This window comes from Thalassophryne amazonica, chromosome 8 (assembly GCF_902500255.1).
Source record: "Thalassophryne amazonica chromosome 8, fThaAma1.1, whole genome shotgun sequence".
In the NCBI taxonomy this organism is placed as follows: domain Eukaryota; kingdom Metazoa; phylum Chordata; class Actinopteri; order Batrachoidiformes; family Batrachoididae; genus Thalassophryne; species Thalassophryne amazonica.
The window spans coordinates 92681303-92700654 of record NC_047110.1 but is presented as its reverse complement, the minus strand read 5'-3'; the positions used below and the strand labels follow the sequence as shown (position 1 = coordinate 92700654).

Here is a 19352-nt window from a genome sequence, read left to right as displayed (position 1 = left end):
TGAATAAAATGGGTCCTAGCACAGAACCTTGTGGAACTCCATAATTAACTTTAGTCTGTGAAGAACATTCCCCATTTACATGAACAAACTGTAATCTATTAGACAAATATGATTCAAACCACCGCAGCGCAGTGCCTTTAATACCTATGACATGCTCTAATCTCTGTAATAAAATTTTATGGTCAACAGTATCAAAAGCAATCAAAGTAACAAAATAAAGAACTGAGGAAGGTGACCAGTCGCAGAGAATACAATTATTAACACTGAAGAACCAAAACCACAAAGACCAGGAACACAGAGGATGGTGGAACCCAGAGACCCGACTGGAGTAAAAAACAGAGGCATGATGGACTGGAAACGGAGGAGTGACAAGGGCGCACAGACAGCAGACACATCCCGAAGGAGACGGACAGTGGGAGACACGCCCATATACACACACACCAAAATGGGACACACATGACTGACAGATGCTGGAGCGATCATAAGCACACCAGACCCACACGAGTGACACACATAACGGGATCCACACCAGTGACACACATACACGTACGTGACCCACATGAGTGTCACACATACATGTACGGGACCCACACAAGTAACACACATCCACACACCAGACCCACATGAGTGACACACATACATGTATGGGACCCACACGAGTGACATGCATGCACACACTAGACCCACACAAGTGACACACATACACACACCAGACCCACATGAGTGACACACATATACATACAGGAGCCACACAAGGGATGCACATACACGTATGGGACCCACACAAGTGACGCACATACACATATGGGACCCACACAAGTGATGCACATACACGTATGGGACCCACACAAGTGACACACATACACGTAAGGGACACACACAAGTGACACACATACACATAAGGGACCCACACGAGTGACAACACATACACGTAAGGGACCCACACGAGTGTCACACATACATGTACCGGACCCACAAGTATGGGACCCACACGAGTAACACACATACATGTAGGGGACCCACACAAGTGATGCACATACACACACCAGTCCCACATGAATGACGCAAATACACATGCGGGACCCACACAAGTGACGCATATATACATACAGGACCCAAACAAGTGACTCACATATACATACAGGACCCACACAAGTGACTCACATATACACACCAGACCCTCACCAGTGACACACATACACATAAGGGACCCACAAAAGTGACACACATACACGTAAGGGACACACACAAGTGACACACATACACATACGGGACCCACACGAGTGTCACACATACACGTACCGGACCCACACGTATGGGACCCATACGAGTAACACACATACATGTAGGGGACCCACACAAGTGACGCACATACACACACCAGTCCCACATGAGTGACACACATACACGTACGGAACCCACACAAGTGACACACATACACATACGGGACCCACACAAGTGACACACATACATGTACGGGACCCACACAAGTGATGCAAATACACATATAGGACCCACACAAGTGACGCATATATACATACGGGACCCACACAAGTGACTCACATATACACACCAGACCCACACGACTGAACACATACACATGTGGGACCCACACAAGTGATGCAAATAGGGGACCCCCAAGAGTGACACACATACACATATGGGACCCATATGAGTGACGTACATACATATATGGGACACACATGACAGAGACACACATGGGATATGAACCAGGAAAAACAGATACAGGGCTCAGGTGAGCACACACAACCCATGAATGACAGGTGAACCATACACCCAGAAAACAGCACGGGGGCATGGTAACAGACAAAACATATTCAGAGACGGATGAATCCAAAAACAAAAGAAACAAACAGGACCAGCAGAATGCTTTTGAGTTTTTGAGCATCAAAATGAGGTCAAAAGTCAGGCGCAGTGTGTTTGTTGCATTTAAACAGTATGCTGAGACTCAGCCAAGTCTTACTTAAGTGGGTCCATGATGCACAGACACTCTGCACACAGAGTGCAGTAGCGCATAATAACAACATAAGACTGAACTTCACATAAAAAAATAACAAAAAATAAAAGTAATAACTAATAGGAGGGAAGCAGAATGGCTGCCTTTCTTCTTTTGTGCAGCAGGGGCTGTATGGACGAACGTGTGGGAGGGCCTTCTTTTTCCACAGGGGGTCTGTATGCATCAGTTGATAATACATTCATGTTAAGTATAGGACTCACACTGTACATTGTTTACTTCATGCACACGTAAGGACTCTCGCAAAGCTGTAGCTCAGTCCGAATACAGCAACCATTGTTTGTCTTGGTTGACCACTCAACTGAGCAGTACATTAATCAGTAAACCAGTTTGTCAACCTTAGGCAAAAATACTCTGACTTCAGCAGCCATCATGATAGTTTTTCTTTCTCTCTCTCTCTCTCTCTCTCTCTCTCTCTCTCTCTCTCTCTCTCTCTCTCTCTTACCTGTTACTGTTGATTTCAGAGGACGTACATTACAAGAGACATAATAGCAACAGATGGGGGAAACCGCAGCACAACTGTGGAGCTGTCAGTGACCATCACCAACGTGAAGAACCAGCCACCGCAGTGGGAAAAGGAGAGCTACAGTGTTGTCATCCCGGAGAATACTGCCAGAGACACACCTATCGTGGTACCGTGTGTTTGTCCATTTGTCTAACTGCGATTTCAGGTTTCCTGCCATTTAAGGTTGTGCTGATTCAGTCAGGTGAATGCTGCTTGCTTGATCCTTGGATAAGGGCACAGTCTGAGCAAAACACACCTTTGAAAGCTTATTGGGGTGAAAGACCTAAATCATTCTCAAACTGATGATGTTGGCAAATGCTTGCATTTTATCGCACGTGCTTAGTAAATGTTACAACTGCAGGCAGGTTGATTATATACAAAATGTCACCTTTGATGTGAAAAATAAATAGCCTGTCAATCAGAAGAATATGAAAATCATTTTTAAGGGCTCCCCAAGGTGATTCACTTGGAAATGAAAGGTTATTCTAGAACCCAGAAGACAGGCTAGATTCCAGTCCTGTTACTCATCATCACAATAACTTTCATTGACATTTGATTTCCTTTCAGACCACAAAACACAAGCATTGCTTGACCTAGTTCTCCTGTAAGCTGTCACATTTGAACAAATGTCACCTAATCTCAAATCAGAGGATCCAGGTTAAAGGAAGAGTTGACTACGATGTGAATGTCCATCCTAAGCAATCATGTCCTCAGTCAATCACATAAGCTGAAACTGTGGGTCCAGATGGCAAAGATGTACAACATTTATCTACAAGGACCATTTGCTCAGCTTATGTTTGATTTATCTGCTTCTTTGCACAAATCTTGCTTCAACCACAGTTTGACCAAAATTGAACTTTTCATTTTCAGACAATCAAGGCGACCTCACACCTTGGGGACCCCAGGGTGACCTACAACCTGGAGGATGGGATGGTCCCAGAAACCAATATGCCGGTCCGTTTCTACCTTTCCCCCAACCGTGAAGATGGTTCTACATCTATTCTTGTGTCTGAGCCACTGGACTATGAGACCACTCCCTTTTTCTCTCTCCGGGTCCGTGCACAGAATGTAGCTGCAGTGCCTCTTGCAGCTTTCACCACCGTCTACATCAATGTTACAGGTACAGTTTGTTTCATATGCAAGTAAAGTTGCATCCGTAGTTGTATCTTTTGTAATTAGCAGTTTCATTATATTTCTAAATAGCCTACAAATAACTGTATCAAGTGATAATTAAATGCTAGGTGATGCAACTACATGTAATCTTCAAAGACAAAATACAATAAAACATTATGATAATAACTCAGTGATGAAAATGGGGTGATTTAAAAAAAAAGGAACTTTTTTGGTGGTGAGTAGATGACACCAGCAGGACCTTTGCAAAGTGTTCATGCGCAATGACCAAAGGTCTGGAACCACCAAAGGGCATCTGGGGGATCTCCCCCGGGGGAATTCTCCAGCAGTCCAATTAATTCCTGATCAATAAACGTTCAGCATTTTTAGATTCATGACAAATGGTGTTCCGTTGTTGGACTTCTGTGCTAGTCACAGTTTGTCCATCACGAACACCATGTTTGAGCACAAGGGTGTCCATAAGTGCACGTGGCACCAGGACACCCTGAGCCAGAGTTCGATGATCGACTTTGTAGTCATATCATCTGACCTTTGGCCACGTGTCTCGGATACTCAAGTGAAGATAGGGGCTGAGCTGTTGACCGATCACCACCTGGTGGTGAGTTGGATCCGCTGGGAGGGGAGGAAGCCGGTCAGACCTGGCAGGCCCAAACGTATCGTGAGGGTCTGCTGGGAATGACTGGCGGAACCCTCTGTCAGCGAGGTCTTCATCTCCCACCTCCGGGAGAGCTTCTCCCAGATCCCGGGAGAGGTTGGAGACATGGAGTCCGAGTGGACCATGTTCTCCACCTCCATTGTCAATGCGGCCGCTTGTAGCTGTGGTCACAAGGTCTCTGGTGCCTGTCGCGGCCGCAATCCCTGAAGCCGGTGGTGGATGCCAGAAGTAAGGGATGCCATCAAGCTGAAGAAGGAGTCCTATTTGTCTTTGTTGGCAGGTGGGACCGCAGCCCGTGCGGTCGCAGAGGCAAAAACTCGGGTCTGGGAGGAGTTCGGGGAGGCCATGGAGGAGGACTATCAGTTGGCCTCGAAGAAATTCTGGAAAACCGTCCGACGCCTCAGGAGGCGGAAGCAGCTCTCCACCCGCACTGTCTACGGTGCGGGTGGGGAACTGTTGACTCTGACTGGGGATGTTGTCAGGCAGTGGAAGGAATACTTTGAGGATCTCCTCAATCCCATCGTCACGTCTTCCGAACAGGAAGCAGAGACTGGGGACTCAGAGGCAGACTCATCCATTACTCAGGCCGAAGTCACCGAGGTGGTTAGAAAGCTCGTCGGTGGCAAGGCACCTGGGGTGGATGAAATCCGTCCCGAGTACCTTAAGTCTCTGGATGTTGTGGGACTGTCTTGGCTAACACGCCTCTGCAACATCGTGTGGTGGTTGGGGACAGTGCCTCTGGATTGGTAGACCGGGGTGGTGGTCCCTCTGTTTAAGAAGGGGGACCAGAGGGTGTGATCCAACTACAGGGGAATCACACTCCTCAGCCTCCCGGGTAAGGTCTATTCCAGTGTACTGGAGAGGAGAATTTGACAGATTGTCGAACCTCGGATTCAGGAGGAGCAGTGTGGTTTTCATCCTTGTCGCGGCACACTGGACCAGCTCTACACGCTCCATCGGGTGCTCGAGGGTTCATGGGAGTTCACCCAACCAGTCCACATGTGCTTTGTGGATCTGGAGAAGGCATTCGACCATGTCCCTCGAGGCACCCTGTGGTGGGTGCTCCGGGAGTACGGGGTCCAGGGTCCTTTGCTAAGGGCTATCCGGTCCCTGTACAACCGCAGCAGGAGCTTGGTTCGCATTGCCGGTAGTAGGTCAAACCTGTTTCCAGTGCATGTTGGCCTCCGCCAGGGCTGCCCTTTGTCACCGGTTCTGTTCATTATCTTTATGGACAGAATTTCTCAGCGCAGCCAGGGTGTAGAGGGGGTCTGGTTTGGGAACCACAGAATCTCATCTCTGCTGTTTGTGGACAATGTGGTTCTGTTGGCTTTGTCAAATCAGGACCTTCAGCGTGCACTGGGGTGGTTTGCAGCCGAGTGTGAAGCGGATTGCAGCGTCGGCTCGCAGCCGCTGCGACGCTCCGCCACAGGAAAAACACCTCCGTTGGAAGCCTTAAGGACAAGTTGGAACATGTCCAGCTGTTAAACAATTTCTCATGTACTCATTCCACTGAAAGCCATCAAAAGCCGCCTGGAGTTTACAAATGGTTATCAACACGGAGGTGTTTTTCCTGTGCCGCCGCACCGCGCCGGCTGCGTCCCGACGCGCGGACCCGTCCGCACGTCTTTCATTAAAAAAATCTCCTTTAACAGTGGAATATCCAGATAAAATGCTGAAACCGACTTCTTCTGAAACTTCTCTGTTCTCTCACGACGCCCTGGATCAATAGAGCCTGAAATGTGGAGGTTTTCAGCTTGAAACAGGCTGACGACGGCGCCTGGGAGTGCTGCACGACGTCTCGCTCCGTGGGAAGTCCTTAAAGCGACAGTATCACCTCAAAATCTCTCATCAGCCATTAAAATTTTCACTGAAATCCAGCTTAATTTTTCGAACCGTGTCCACTTCGATGTGTCTCACAGGTTTAGAAAAAATTTTGATCAAACAAAGCGCCAGTCTCTCAACAACTTCTCATACAAAGGAATTCCGACGAGGGGCTGGACGACTCCTCCCACAGGCGTGGAAAAACTCACGCATGCGCACGAGGGTTCAAGCATGTTTGACGTAAAAACATATGAATGAAATCCATATAGTTTTTGAAAAAAATAAAAAGGACCTATACTTTATTGACAGCCCTCCTATAATAATAAATTCATATGTATTCAATGTAAGCAGTAACAGAGGCGCAGACTATTCAAGTTGCAGAATTCATTACTGGATTGAGAACCTAACAAATAATCATTTCACTATCTCCTCTTTCTTAAGATGTAAATGACAACGTGCCGTTTTTCACTTCCTCCATCTATGAGGCTTCTGTAACAGAAGGGGCCCAGATTGGAACTTTGGTTCTGCAAGTGTCAGCTCATGACAAGGACCTGGATCTAAATGGAGAGGTTTGTTCTGACCTTTGTGTTTCTGTGTGCACGTCATGTTATACAACTTGCAAAAAATTATGAAATCCAACAAACAGTTTTTACTCCTCAACCTTCCAACAGTGGAGTGTTAATGTTGTGTTTTCTGTCTGTCCTTCTGTCCGTAATTCTCTTTCTGCACCTGCATGAGTAAGAAAAAAGAAAAAAAAAAAGACCAATATTCACATAATTTTCAGGACATAATTCGGGATTAGACCGTGATAATTTTAAGGTCATAAGGTTATCACAGAAGCATTTTGTACCCCCCCACCAAAAAATAGTCTTGTGCACAAACTTTGTATGTATGCTAGGCAGGTCAATCCTAAGAAACCCACTGATATCAGGGTCAGAAAGCTAAAGGTCACGGTTGACGGAACTGTATTTTATTGAAAACCTGATTGTGAGCGTGCCAGTGCCATATGTTATGTACCTCAATGCTGTTGCAGCTTTTCAGCACTTATCATGAGCTGAGGAGTGATGTGCTTGATCATCAGTGCATCCTTCTTCCCTTGATAACTGCTCTATATTAGGTTACGAGGTGCATAATATGTTATCACATCACAATCCTCTGTGGAAGCCTTTGTTTCAGAGTTGTCAACATGATGACTTGGTGGTTTTGGTAATTTTGCTGCTGCAGCTGTCTGTCTGGCTGTGACAGTATCAGTGGGATATTATATTGATCTGGTTTATTCGGCAACAAGAAAATGGACTTTGGGAGAATGACAGGAAATTTTCGTCCTCTATAGTTACCCTGGACAAAGGAGGAAAGATCTTAACATGTCAAAACAACATTTCAGTGGCAGAGAAATAGAGGAAAATAAATAAATACAGGCACTGTGTGATTTCTAAAATGTGTTTTCAAGATGTTTTCCTTTTACCTCTGTCAAAGAGGTTATATTTTCAATGCCATTTTTCAAAAGGATGCAGCTTGATTTATTGAAACTCAGTGGCATAATAGAATGTTCGTCAAGGAAGAGTTGATTAATTTTGAACCAGATGAGGGTTCAGTCATTTTTAATAAGGAATACTATGAGAAGACATCAAAGAACAACCACCACATAATAGAAAGCAAAGACATTGAAGGACCATGTCAGATAGATGATATCATGAGTCAAGAATGCTGAAGAAATCAAAGGAATAACCCTGTCATGAATTAAAATTAAAAGAAAAAGGAAACATGATGCTATAATGCAAAAATGTTTGAGGAAAAAGACCAAAGGAATAACAGTTTCACAATGAAAAAAGAGATAAAAGGAGCATATCAGATGATGTCATAAGGCAAGAATATTTGAAATGAGATCAAAGGAATAATCCTCTCACTGTCAAAGTCAAAACACTAACAGGAACATGTGAGATGGTGCCATATGGCAGGAATTTTACAAAAGAGATCAAGGGATACTTTCACAATGAAAAAGAAAGAGATAAAAGGAACATATCAGATGATGTCATAAGGCAACGATGTCTGAAAAAAGATCATACCATTACCGTCTCACCATGAAAACAAGTTACTCAAAACATGGCGGGTGATGTCATAAGGCAGGATGTTAGCAATGAAATGGATGGAATAATCGCTTTACAATGAAAAAATGAAATGAAAGTGATAAAAGAAAAATGTCAACAGAAATGTAAAAGGACAACTGTTGGACCTTTGCTGATGTATAGTTTTTTGTTTATTTGTTTGTTTGAAGTGTTATTTGAAATGTCATTACGGCTGAAGATTTCTTGTAACATGTTTTCTCATTTTTTGTGAATGTCCTTTCTAACTTCACACTTTCTGTTTTGTGTCATTTCTGAAATGTTGTGTTTGCACTTTGAGGCCACAATAAAAACAAAAGTCTATTTATGTATTCCCCTGCGATCTCCAGATCACTTACTCTCTGCTGAGTGACAGCAGTGGCGACCACCTTTTATTCCAAATTGACCCAAAACTGGGGACCATCCACACTGAAGCTGTGTTTGATCGCGAGGCCCGCAGCTCCTATTTGCTGGAGGTTCAGTCGGAGGATGGCCATGAGTCAGCTCGACCCGGCAAGAACAAACAGCCCAACACAGGTTAGAAATGATAATGATTATGCTGATCTTAAAACAATGTCATTACAGAAAAACCTTTTCAACCCATGTGAAACTGCTCACACGCTTCTACAGTCCTGTAGTTCATTAGGAATATAATTAACTGGATGCTGTGAGCCTGGTGTGACGTGTCACCCCAGGTTAGAGTCATTATGATTCCGTTAAGATACTGGAAACATTTTAATGATTTAGTCACAGCTTTTTCTTTCTTCCATTTTTACTCATGAAAATAGTTGTTAGTTGTTAACTTCTGAGACAACCTGTGCAGCTTGGCGGAGTTAACTTTGAAGTGACCTCTGGCCCACTGCAACGTTCCATTCATGAAAAGCAGCATTGTTCTTGGGGAAAGTTTACAGGGCAATACCGAAGACTTCTTCCTCTGTGCGCTGTGTTTTAAACAGACTGCACTGGCATTACATTACATTTATTTGCATCCTGGGATTGAGTTTGAAAAGTGAATCTTAATTTGATTTATTCCACTGCCATGACCAGGCACTCTTCTATGGTTGTGAGAAAACAGCTCAGAGATTTCTCAGTGCAGTCTTTTTTTGTTGTTGTAAGCTTTCTGACTATTTTTTTCAAGCTAGGCAGTAGTACCCGTGGACTTGAAGACACTAAGGGCAATCTGATATTTGAACAGGACCACCTGCACCAAAATGACTGACCTTTGTCCAGTCATGCCATGGCAATTCTGGAATTCACTTAGGCTTGTGGAACACTTGGTCCAAATCAGGTAAAAAACAATCAAATTCCTTGACTTGAACTTTTCCAAAATGACTTCAGGGTCAATCGTCACTGATATATTAATTTTGGTAAAAATCATCTGAAGGACCTGGGATGAGTAGGCCAACAAACATGGCCTTGGTCCCAGTATTTGACCTTTGGCAAATTTGACAGTCAAGTCTGGCAGCATGTACCAGCACTGCATCGTGTGACATCCCAACCACCACACCACAGAACCGCCCTAGGTCCGGTACGGCACCCACCCAGACAGAACAGCCCGTCCATCCCCACCTTGCAACATGTGTCTGCTGCAACCAGGTGAAACGAGGATGTCCCCTTAGCGTTCTCCAGCTGCTGGGGTCTTCAACACTGAGGCACCTGCATGCTGAATTAATGCACAGAAAAACGCACCACATGGCTAAAATGTCATAGCTGATAATCCCTCATTATGCAAGTGCAAATTAGAACATGCTGGGCAGTTCTGGAGTGCACCACCATATGTGTGCCAAGATGGTGCAACTCAGTGAAAAATGTGTATATTTTGAGCTTTAACTTTGACCATTCCTTGGCAGTTCTGGGACCCACCGACATCTATGTCAAGTTAGGTGCAAATCTAATTGAAAAGCTGAAAATTTGAATTTTGACCCCAATGATTGAAGTTTGGAAAATGTGACCTTGGCCCGGTTTCATAAAGCCGTCTAGTCGACTAAACTCACTTAGTTGACTAATCTTTTGATGTTAGTCATTGTTAGGATGGCCAAATGTTCTCGTTTTTGCCACAATTTGAGATGGTTTCTGGCATTGTTAATGACAGTCTGGCTTCAGTTTTGAAATGCGTGTTTGAAACATGCACTTTTAAAACATGCATTTCAAACGTGAAGCCAGACTGTCAATAACAACGCTGGAAACCATCTCAACTTGTGGCAGAAAGGAGGACATCTGGCCACCTAGCACCTAGCTTAGTCGGCTAAGGATTCACGTTAGCTGACTAAAGTTTTTAGCCTGGTAAAGAGGAGGCTAATCTTATTTTAGTCGACAAAACGTCAGTGTCTTACCTCAAAAATGTGGACTATCATGTACCACCAATTGATGGAGCAGGAAGGAAGGACAGCGTTGCAGCGGGAACAGGTGTTCTGGGAGCTGAATAATACATTGGAGATGTTTACAGATGCCGAGGCTTGGAGCGCTTCTCCTCTGGGGCAGTGGACTTGGCCATGTTTGTAGCAGACAGCCAACCCAGAAGTAAACAAAACTCACAGAGCCGTTTCTTGGCAACTGCACTGGTGAGGCCACATATGCCCGTGAAAATCGTAGACTAACATTAGGTGGCTAAATTTAGCTGTCAATGTGAAACGGAGATTAGATGGCTAATGTTGGGCGACTAACCTTAAGCCCCGTTTACACATAGACGGTAAGAGCTCCCGGAAGCGTCCCAGAAGAGTTTTTGGCCTTCTTAAGGATCAAACGCCATTGTTAATGCCGGCACTAGGGGGCGTGGCTTAGTTCCGGCTTTACTGGGAATCGTCGAAAAAAATTATTCAGCATGTCGAATAATTCCGGGAGCGCTCCCGGAGAATTCGCGTGACGACGGAGACAACGCGAACAACGGCGTTTGATACTTTTTAATCGCCATTTCATCCTGCCCCTTCCTGTAGTGCTGCAGTTTACACCGCCGTAATTGGTGGCCGGCATTGTATCCCTAACCAACAGAGTGTAAAATGGCGATAGAGCCCACATCGGCGTCCTCAACGACGTTTTAACCGGCAACAGAGGAAGACAAAACGGCGGCGCTAGCAGACAGTATGCCATTCTAAATGCCACCTCCCGGTTAAAACGGCGTTCCAAACGGCCAATAGGCGGCGGTCAGTATAAAAACGCTAGCGCGCTGCATGCACTCATGGCCAGCTCCAGATATTTTGCAGAGAAGCTCCAGTATGCCTCCTAAAAGAAAATTGGCAGTGGCAAGGACTTACCAAGAGGTCTGGTTCAGAAGCAGAGGGGAGGCCTGTGGTGGAGACGGAGCAACACGTTGAGGAGGGGGAAAGGAAGGAGAAGAAAAGGCTGAAGATGATCTCCCTCCCCCTGCAGTGACAGAGGCATATATTCCTGCTGCTTCAGCCTATTATACTCTGGGGCGGTGCCTATATGCAAAAGATCCTGGAGTAACGCAGGATTTGCCTGGATAAAAACCAGTGGTACACAGGGCATTATCGGTGGCAGCAGAACACCGCCGTTCTCATGCGCGTCTTAACCTGCGATTGTAAAGGATAGAACTGGGTATTAACCCCTGTTGCCTGACGTGTGCCGGATGCTACGGCGTCAAAACACCACTTTATTCGGCGGATTTTGCGGCGTTTTATCCGCGTATTTGCGGATAGTATGGTGGTCAAAACGCCGGCGAAATGCTCCGCCCCTTTCCACCGCAAAAACAGCTGGAACTACCACGAACTTCGGTCTACGTACTACCCACCGACAAAACTGTCTATGTGTAAACGGGGTTTTAGTCAACTAAGTAATTGTGGTAGACTAAAAGATTAGACTGCTTTATAAAACCAGGCCCTTGTCTTGGCAGTGCTGGAACCAAAAACGTGTGTCAAGTTTGATGCAAATTAGAGTGAAACATAAATATATTGACCCTGTAACCCAAATACCTTGAATTTTTCTTGAACAACCCTTTAAGGGCAATTCTGAGACTGACATTCATCCACCTACCAAGATTAGCGGGACTCAGACAAAGGACCTGGAACCAGTAGGGGAACAAACATTGCTAAAATTCCAGGGTGATGACTGTTGCTTATTTCAACGATATGTTCTGCAATTATTTATGACATCCTCTTTGTGGCATTCTGGTGGCCATAAAGCCTCAGCCTGCATCTCAAGTGACGTAATTTGACATTTGTACTCACAAATGTGTGTTTGTCAGTGTGTATTCAGGGCTAAGGGTGATGTTTTGGAACAACAAAGCCTTCTTTCCAAGGTTGGTACTGCTGCTTTTGCAGCATTTGCAATGAGATTCAGCCGTGTCTCGTGCTACGTATCTCCTGCATCCAGAAGGGCTCATCAGCTGTGTGAGCGCTGCCTCTGTGTGTGTCTGTGTGTGTGTGTGTGTGTGTGTTTGTGTGTGTGTGTGCACGCATGTTGCCCCTGGGAAACACTATGAGAGCAAGGAAACGTAAAAGCAGGCGAGCCATCATCATCTCTTACTACTGCAGCGCTAAATTAACATGTCAGCCGCGTGTTTTGTGAGCAGATAATTTACTCTCTCCAACTAAAGAAATAAACAACATAATGAGGAGGGCATGATAAGACACACATTCTTGTCATCTTATAAATATTTAACCTTCCCAGCAGAGAGCTTCTTTGTCTATTGTGCAAAAAAAAAGAGGGAAAAGAGCAGTTTCTTGAAGAGGTTTGAACCCATTACTGTTGTTGGAAACGATCATGCTAAACAATAAATTTGTGACAAGATGAATAATTTATGTAATTTACAGCACATCTTAGTGAATAATGTTTTGTCTGATTTCTCTGTCAATGAGCCATATATCTTAGAGTTAAGTGCCTCTTCCTGCTTAACAGCCACAATAAAATGAAGAATCAATAAACAGATGGAAGAAAATATGTTCAGGCGTGTGTGCACTGTAAAAACTAAACAAGTTCTTTCAACTCAAATACTCAGAGGAAAGTGAGCCATAAATAATTCAAGTAATTAAAGTGTCAAAACTTATTTAAACTAGGTTAAATTACCTTGCATAATTTTCGTTGCATAATTTTGTAGTTTGATTAAAAAGTTGATTGGAGAGGGGAAAACCTATACGCAGGTGCAAAAAATTATAGGCTGTTCATCTACAATGATCTCCAATGCTTTAAAATGGACAAAAAAAAAAAAACAGAGATGCATGGAAGAAAATGGAAAACACCATCAAAATGGATAGAGGAATAACCAGAATGGCAAGGCTCACCCATTGATCAGCTCCAGGATGATCAAAGACAGTCTGGAGTTACCTGTAAGTGCTGTGACAGTTAGAAGACGCCTGTGTGAAGCTAATTTATTTGCAAGAATCCCCCGCAAAGTCCCTCTGTTAAATAAAAGACATGTGCAGAAGAGGTTACAATTTGCCAAAGAACACATCAACTGGCCTAAAGAGAAATGGAGGAATATTTTGTGGACTGAGAGTAAAATTGTTCTTTTTGGGTCCAAGGGCCGCAGACAGTTTGTGAGACGACCCCCAAACTCTGAATTCAAGCCACAGTTCACAGTGAAGACAGTGAAGCATGGTGGTGCAAGCATCATGATATGGGCATGTTTCTCCTACTATGGTGTTGGGCCTATATATCGCATACCAGGTATCATGGATCAGTTTGGATATGTCAAAATACTTGAAGAGGTCATGTTGCCTTATGCTGAAGAGGACATGCCCTTGAAATGGGTGTTTCAACAAGACAATGACCCCAAGCACACTAGTAAACAAGCAAAATCTTGGTTCCAAACCAACAAAATTAATGCCTTGCAGATGTGAAGAAATCATGAAAAACTGTGGTTATACAACTAAATACTAGTTTAGTGATTCACAGGATTGCTAAAAAAAGCAGTTTGAACATAATAGTTTTGAGTTTGTAGCGTTAACAGCAGATGCTACTATTATTGTGAACACCCCCTTTTCTACTCTTTTTTACTAATAGCCCAATTTCATAGCCTTAAGAGTGTGCATATCATGAATGCTTGGTCTTGTTGGATTTGTGAGAATCTACTGAATCTACTGGTACCTTGTTTCCCATGTAACAATAAGAAATATACTCAAAACCTGGATTATTCTTTTTAGTCACATAGCACTACTATTATTCTGAACACTACTATATATATATATATATATATATATATATATATATATATATATAGTATATATATATATATATATATATAAGCCAGTGCCTTTCAAACAGACAAAAGAGCTTTGGTTCATGTCGTTAACTAGCTTCTTTAAAACTTGCATATCCTTTTGGAGATAAACTTATCTTATTAACTGATAGTTGTTTTATCAAAGTAAAAAAAATACAATGGTAAAATACCCTTGGCCGTATGAGCAGTGTGTTCTTTATAATTTGAAGTTGTTTAATTAATTATTAAGATCCCTCTGTCTTACATGTACATGTTCAATAAAGCCCCTCTATCAATCAATCAGAAGCAATATTTACGGAAGTTGTGCAATTCAAGGAATATTTGTAGATCACACTCTGTGTATAAGTATTAATGACACAAATTTAACTCCACTTTGGTTTTGATTAGGTTGGCTTTGTGTTTTTGTTGTTGTTGTTTTACAACACAGATATTGTTTATTCAAGTATGGCAGTGGTAGGTCCATGATCTATACGGGATCTAGTTGCTCCCGCCATCACGAGCTTCACAGCTGACTGGGTTATAGCAGTGGGTAGATGGGACTCATTAGCCCTGTTAAAGTGGTCCACCTAGGGGAAGGAAAACCCTGATGTTAAACCCCCAGCCTGGGTTACTGCCCCCGTGCCTCCGAGGAAGGTTCTTTAGCCAGAGGCTAGGAGAAGGTCACTCTGATGTAAAACCTACAGCCTGGTGGTCGCCACAGCCATCTCAGCTTGTCTGTGCCACTGTGGAGTGCCACCTTGCCTAAAGAGTGGAATTGGTGTGCGCGAGCTGATCCCCACTTAAGCAACGAGCGCAGGCGGGAAGGAAAGCCCTGCAGCGATGGGAAGAGGCAAAAACAGCAGGTGCATGATGGCACTGGGAGCTGCAGTCTCGATCCTGCATGCAGGTGGCTCAGGAGCTATGGTCGTTTGATTGCTGACCCGAGACAACAGCATCATCCGGCAGGGCCCTGGGTGACCAAGCAGCCCTGTTTAGGGATAGCCCTGCTTGCTCCACATGGAGACAGACCTAGAGACCTTGGTCTAAACATGGCTTGTCTCACTAGACCCGGTTGGCTCACCGCTGCCAACGGCATCACTACACACGGTGCGAAAAGAAAAACAAAGAACCTGAAAATTGCGTGCTGGAATGTACGCACAATGATGGACTCAGACAATAGTGATTGTCCTCGAAGACGCTCAGCCTTAGTCACCAAAGAGCTAGCAAGGCTTGACATAGACATTGCTGCACTCAGTGAGGTGCGCTTTGCAGACCAAGGGTCCTCACCGAGGAAGGCACAGGCTACACACTGTTCTGGTCAGGGAAGGCTAAAGAAGATCGTCGACTCTCAGGGGTCGGGTTCATGATTAAGAGCGCCATAGCACATAGGTTACACAGTTTGCCAGTTGGACATTCTGACTGATTCATGTCACTCAGGCTCCCCATCAACAACAAGGATTTTGCCACTATTGTTAGTGTGTATGCCCCAACCATGCAGGCCGACATTGGAGTTAAGGAGGCTTTCTATAGCGATCTGCACAACCTTCTACAAGCGCGTCAACACCCAGGACAAGCTCCTCATCATGGGAGATTTCAACGCCAGAGTGAGCCGCGACTCTGATGTATGGAAGGACGTGCTAGGGAAACATGGCATAGGCAACTGTAAACGACAATGGCCGCCTGCTGCTGGAGTTCTGCTCTGCACATGACTTGACGATCACCAACAGCCTGTTCCAACAGAAAGAGAGATTCAATGCAACCTGGAGACACCCACACTCCAAACACTGGCACCTTCTGGACTACGTTCTGACGTGACAGCGTGACAGAAGAGACGTACTACATACCAGGGTGATGCCTAGAGCGGATTGCTATAACGGATCATCGCTTAGTCCGTTCCAAGATTGCTTTCACTTTCAAGCCCCCTCCTAAGAAGAAAGGCCCACAGTTTAAGAAGCTACAATTCCACAAGCTGCAAGACATAGACACAAAATTGGAGTTCCAGGCCAACTAGAGGAGAGACTGGGTGGAGAAGAAGGCCTGCCTGACGACCCTGAACAACAGTGGATGAGATTAAAGACCATCCTTCAGGAGACGGCAGCAGAAGTAGTGGGCTTCTCAGCCAGGAAAATAAAGACTGGTTTGATGAGTCTGATGCACAGATCCAGGAACTACTAGAAAAGAAACGTGCATGCCACAAGACTCTTTTAGCTAAAACTGATGACCACTCTGCCAAGACAGCTTACAGAAATGCCTGCTCCACACTGCAAAGCAAGCTCTGCATACTGCAGAACGACTGGTGGCTAGCTTTTGCGGAGAAGACACAACAACATGCCGATGCCGGAGACATGCGCTCCTTTTATGAAGCCCTTAAGACCATCCATGGGCCAGCACATCAGTGCAAGCACCCCTGTGCTCCTCAGATGGCTCCACCCTTCTGACGGACAAGAAAACCATTATGCAGCGTTGGTCAGAACACTTTGAAAACCTCTTCAGTGACAAGCGCACTGTGCAAGAGTCGTCAATCGAGAAGATTCCCCAGGTGGAGGTGAAATGGGAACTTGATGACCCCCCAACACTTGAAGAGATCCGAAAGGCCACCACGCAGCTGAATCCAGGGAAGTCTCCTGGCATAGATGGCATCCCAGCAGAGGTGTACCAAAATGGAGGTGAGGCAGTCCTCGACAAGTTTCAGATTCTCTTCTCCAGTTGCTGGGAAAAGGGAATGGTTCCACATGACCTTCGGGATGCGGTCATTGTCTCCCTGTACAAGAACAAGGGCGACAAGTCCGACTGTTCTAATTACCGGGGCATCACTCTCCTCTCAATAGCAGGTAAGATTTTGGCTCGAGTGCTGCTCAACAGGCTTACCCCTACCATAGCGCATGAAAATACTCCCAAGAGTCAGTGCGGATTTCGGCCAACAGGGGAACCACTGACATGATCTTCGTCCTGAGACAGATCCAGGAGAAGTGCAGAGAACAGAACATGGCCCTTTATGCAGCCTTCATAGACCTAACCAAGGCTTTTGACACGGTCAGTCGTGAGGGTTTGTGGAAGATTCTTGCACACCTTGGCTGCCCTCCAAAGCTCCTCACCATCATCCGCCAGCTGCATGAAGGCCAGATGGGACAAGTGAAGTACAACAGGACTCTGTCCGGCAGCTTCCCCATATCAAATGGCATCAAACAAGGTGCATCCTCGCGCCCACTCTGTTCTCCATCTTCTTCAGCATGATGCTTCATGAGGCCAAAGAAGACTTGACAGACGGCATCTATATCCGCTTCAGAACCGACGACGTCTGTTTAACTTGCGGCACCTTCTGTCCCACACTAAGATCACAGAACAGCTAATCATGGAGCTGCTCTTCGCAGATGACTGCGCCCTCGTCGCTCATACGGAGCAAGCCTTGCAGCACATTGTCAACTGTTTTGCTGAAGCAGCAAGATCCTTCGGCCTCACCATCAGCCTGAGAAAGACAGAAGTGCTATATCAACTGGCCCCCCATACAGCATATACCCCACCCCAAATCAACATTGAGGGTACCAGCCTGAATGCAGTAGAGCACTTCACGTATCTCGTAGTGTTATCTCAAACGACGCATCTGTTGCCAAGGACCTAGACAGTCACCTTGCCAAGGCCAGCAGTTCTTTTGGTCGACTCTCTAAGAAAGTCTGGCAGAATCATGCACTGTGCCTTTCCACAAAAGTGCAGGTCTACAGAGCCATTGTGGTCCCTACCCTCCTGTATGGAGCTGAAACCTGGGTTCCGTATCGCCATCAGATCAGATTACTGGAACGCTTTCATTAGCGTTGTCTCCGAAACATCTTCGGGATCAAGTGGCAGGACTACGTCTCAAATGAGGACATCCTTACCAGAGCCAATTTGCCCAGCATAGAGTCTATTATACTCAAACACAGCTTCGTTGGGCAGGTCATGTAGCCAGGATGGATGATACACGCATGCCGAAATTAATTCTTTTGGCGAGCTCAAGGAAGGGAGACGAAACCAAGGGGCCCCCAAAAAGCGCTATAAGGACCAGCTGAAGAAACAGCTCTCCCTTGCAGGCACTCAGCATCAGTCATGGCAGCATCTAGCTACAGATAGACTCAGCTGGCATTCCAGCATCAAATCCGCCAGCCTGAAGTTTGAGGCAGAAAGAAGTGAGGCCTCACGCCAGAAGCGTCAAAGACAGAAAGAGCAGGCAGCAGCACAAGCCCAGCCTACTCAAGTGTTTGCCCCAAGTGTAACAGGTCTTGTGCATCCCGCATCGGACGTTTCAGCCACCAGAGGGCTTGTAGAAAATAAACTAAAAAAAAAAAAGGCCTTCCCACTATCCTCGCAAGCGAGGAAACTGCCACCAACTGTATATTATGTGTTTACAAAATGTTCAAGCTGTGCTCTTCAGGATTAAATTATTGTTATTATTGGTAAATGGATTGCATTTAAATAGGGCTTTTTCATCTATATCAGAAGGTCAAAGGCACTTTACAGTAATGCCTCACTTTCACCCATTCACACACACACAGTCATGCACAGATGTCAGGGTGATGCCATGAAAGGCACTCACTACACACCAGGAGCAACTTGTGGATTAAGGAGCTTGCCCAAGGGCCCTCAGTGATTTTCCAGTTAGACAGGGGTTTAGTAGTAAGTAGGTGTAGAAGACACATGTTGTCAGAAAATCCTTGAAACCTACTGTAAGGGTGTTTTTATATCAGCCTGAGAAGACACAGGTCCTGTACCAGCCTCCACACCCTACATGGGTCAATGTTATGGTTAACAATGTCAAATTGAACCTGATATGGAGGCGGCAATGAGCAGGAGTAAGTTGCAAACCCAAGTTGATAATTCAACTGTTACCAACAATCCAACCACATGAGGTGCAAAGATGGGAAAAATCAAGTTCAAACAAAACGCTAAAATGAACCCCAAACTGTAGGTACAAAGGG

The 19352-nt window shown here is 45.1% G+C and overlaps 1 protein-coding gene across 1 annotated transcript in view; it reads left to right on the top strand.

Moving 5' to 3' along the window:
* Positions 1–19352, top strand: part of LOC117516100 (neural-cadherin-like) — a 540129-nt gene that overhangs the window by 289215 nt on the left and 231562 nt on the right. Inside the window, exons 12-15 of the mRNA XM_034176992.1 lie at positions 2500–2667; positions 3411–3660; positions 6589–6716; positions 8600–8786. Of these exons, the coding sequence (XP_034032883.1) occupies positions 2500–2667; positions 3411–3660; positions 6589–6716; positions 8600–8786 (733 nt within the window). The remainder of the gene's footprint in view (positions 1–2499; positions 2668–3410; positions 3661–6588; positions 6717–8599; positions 8787–19352) is intronic.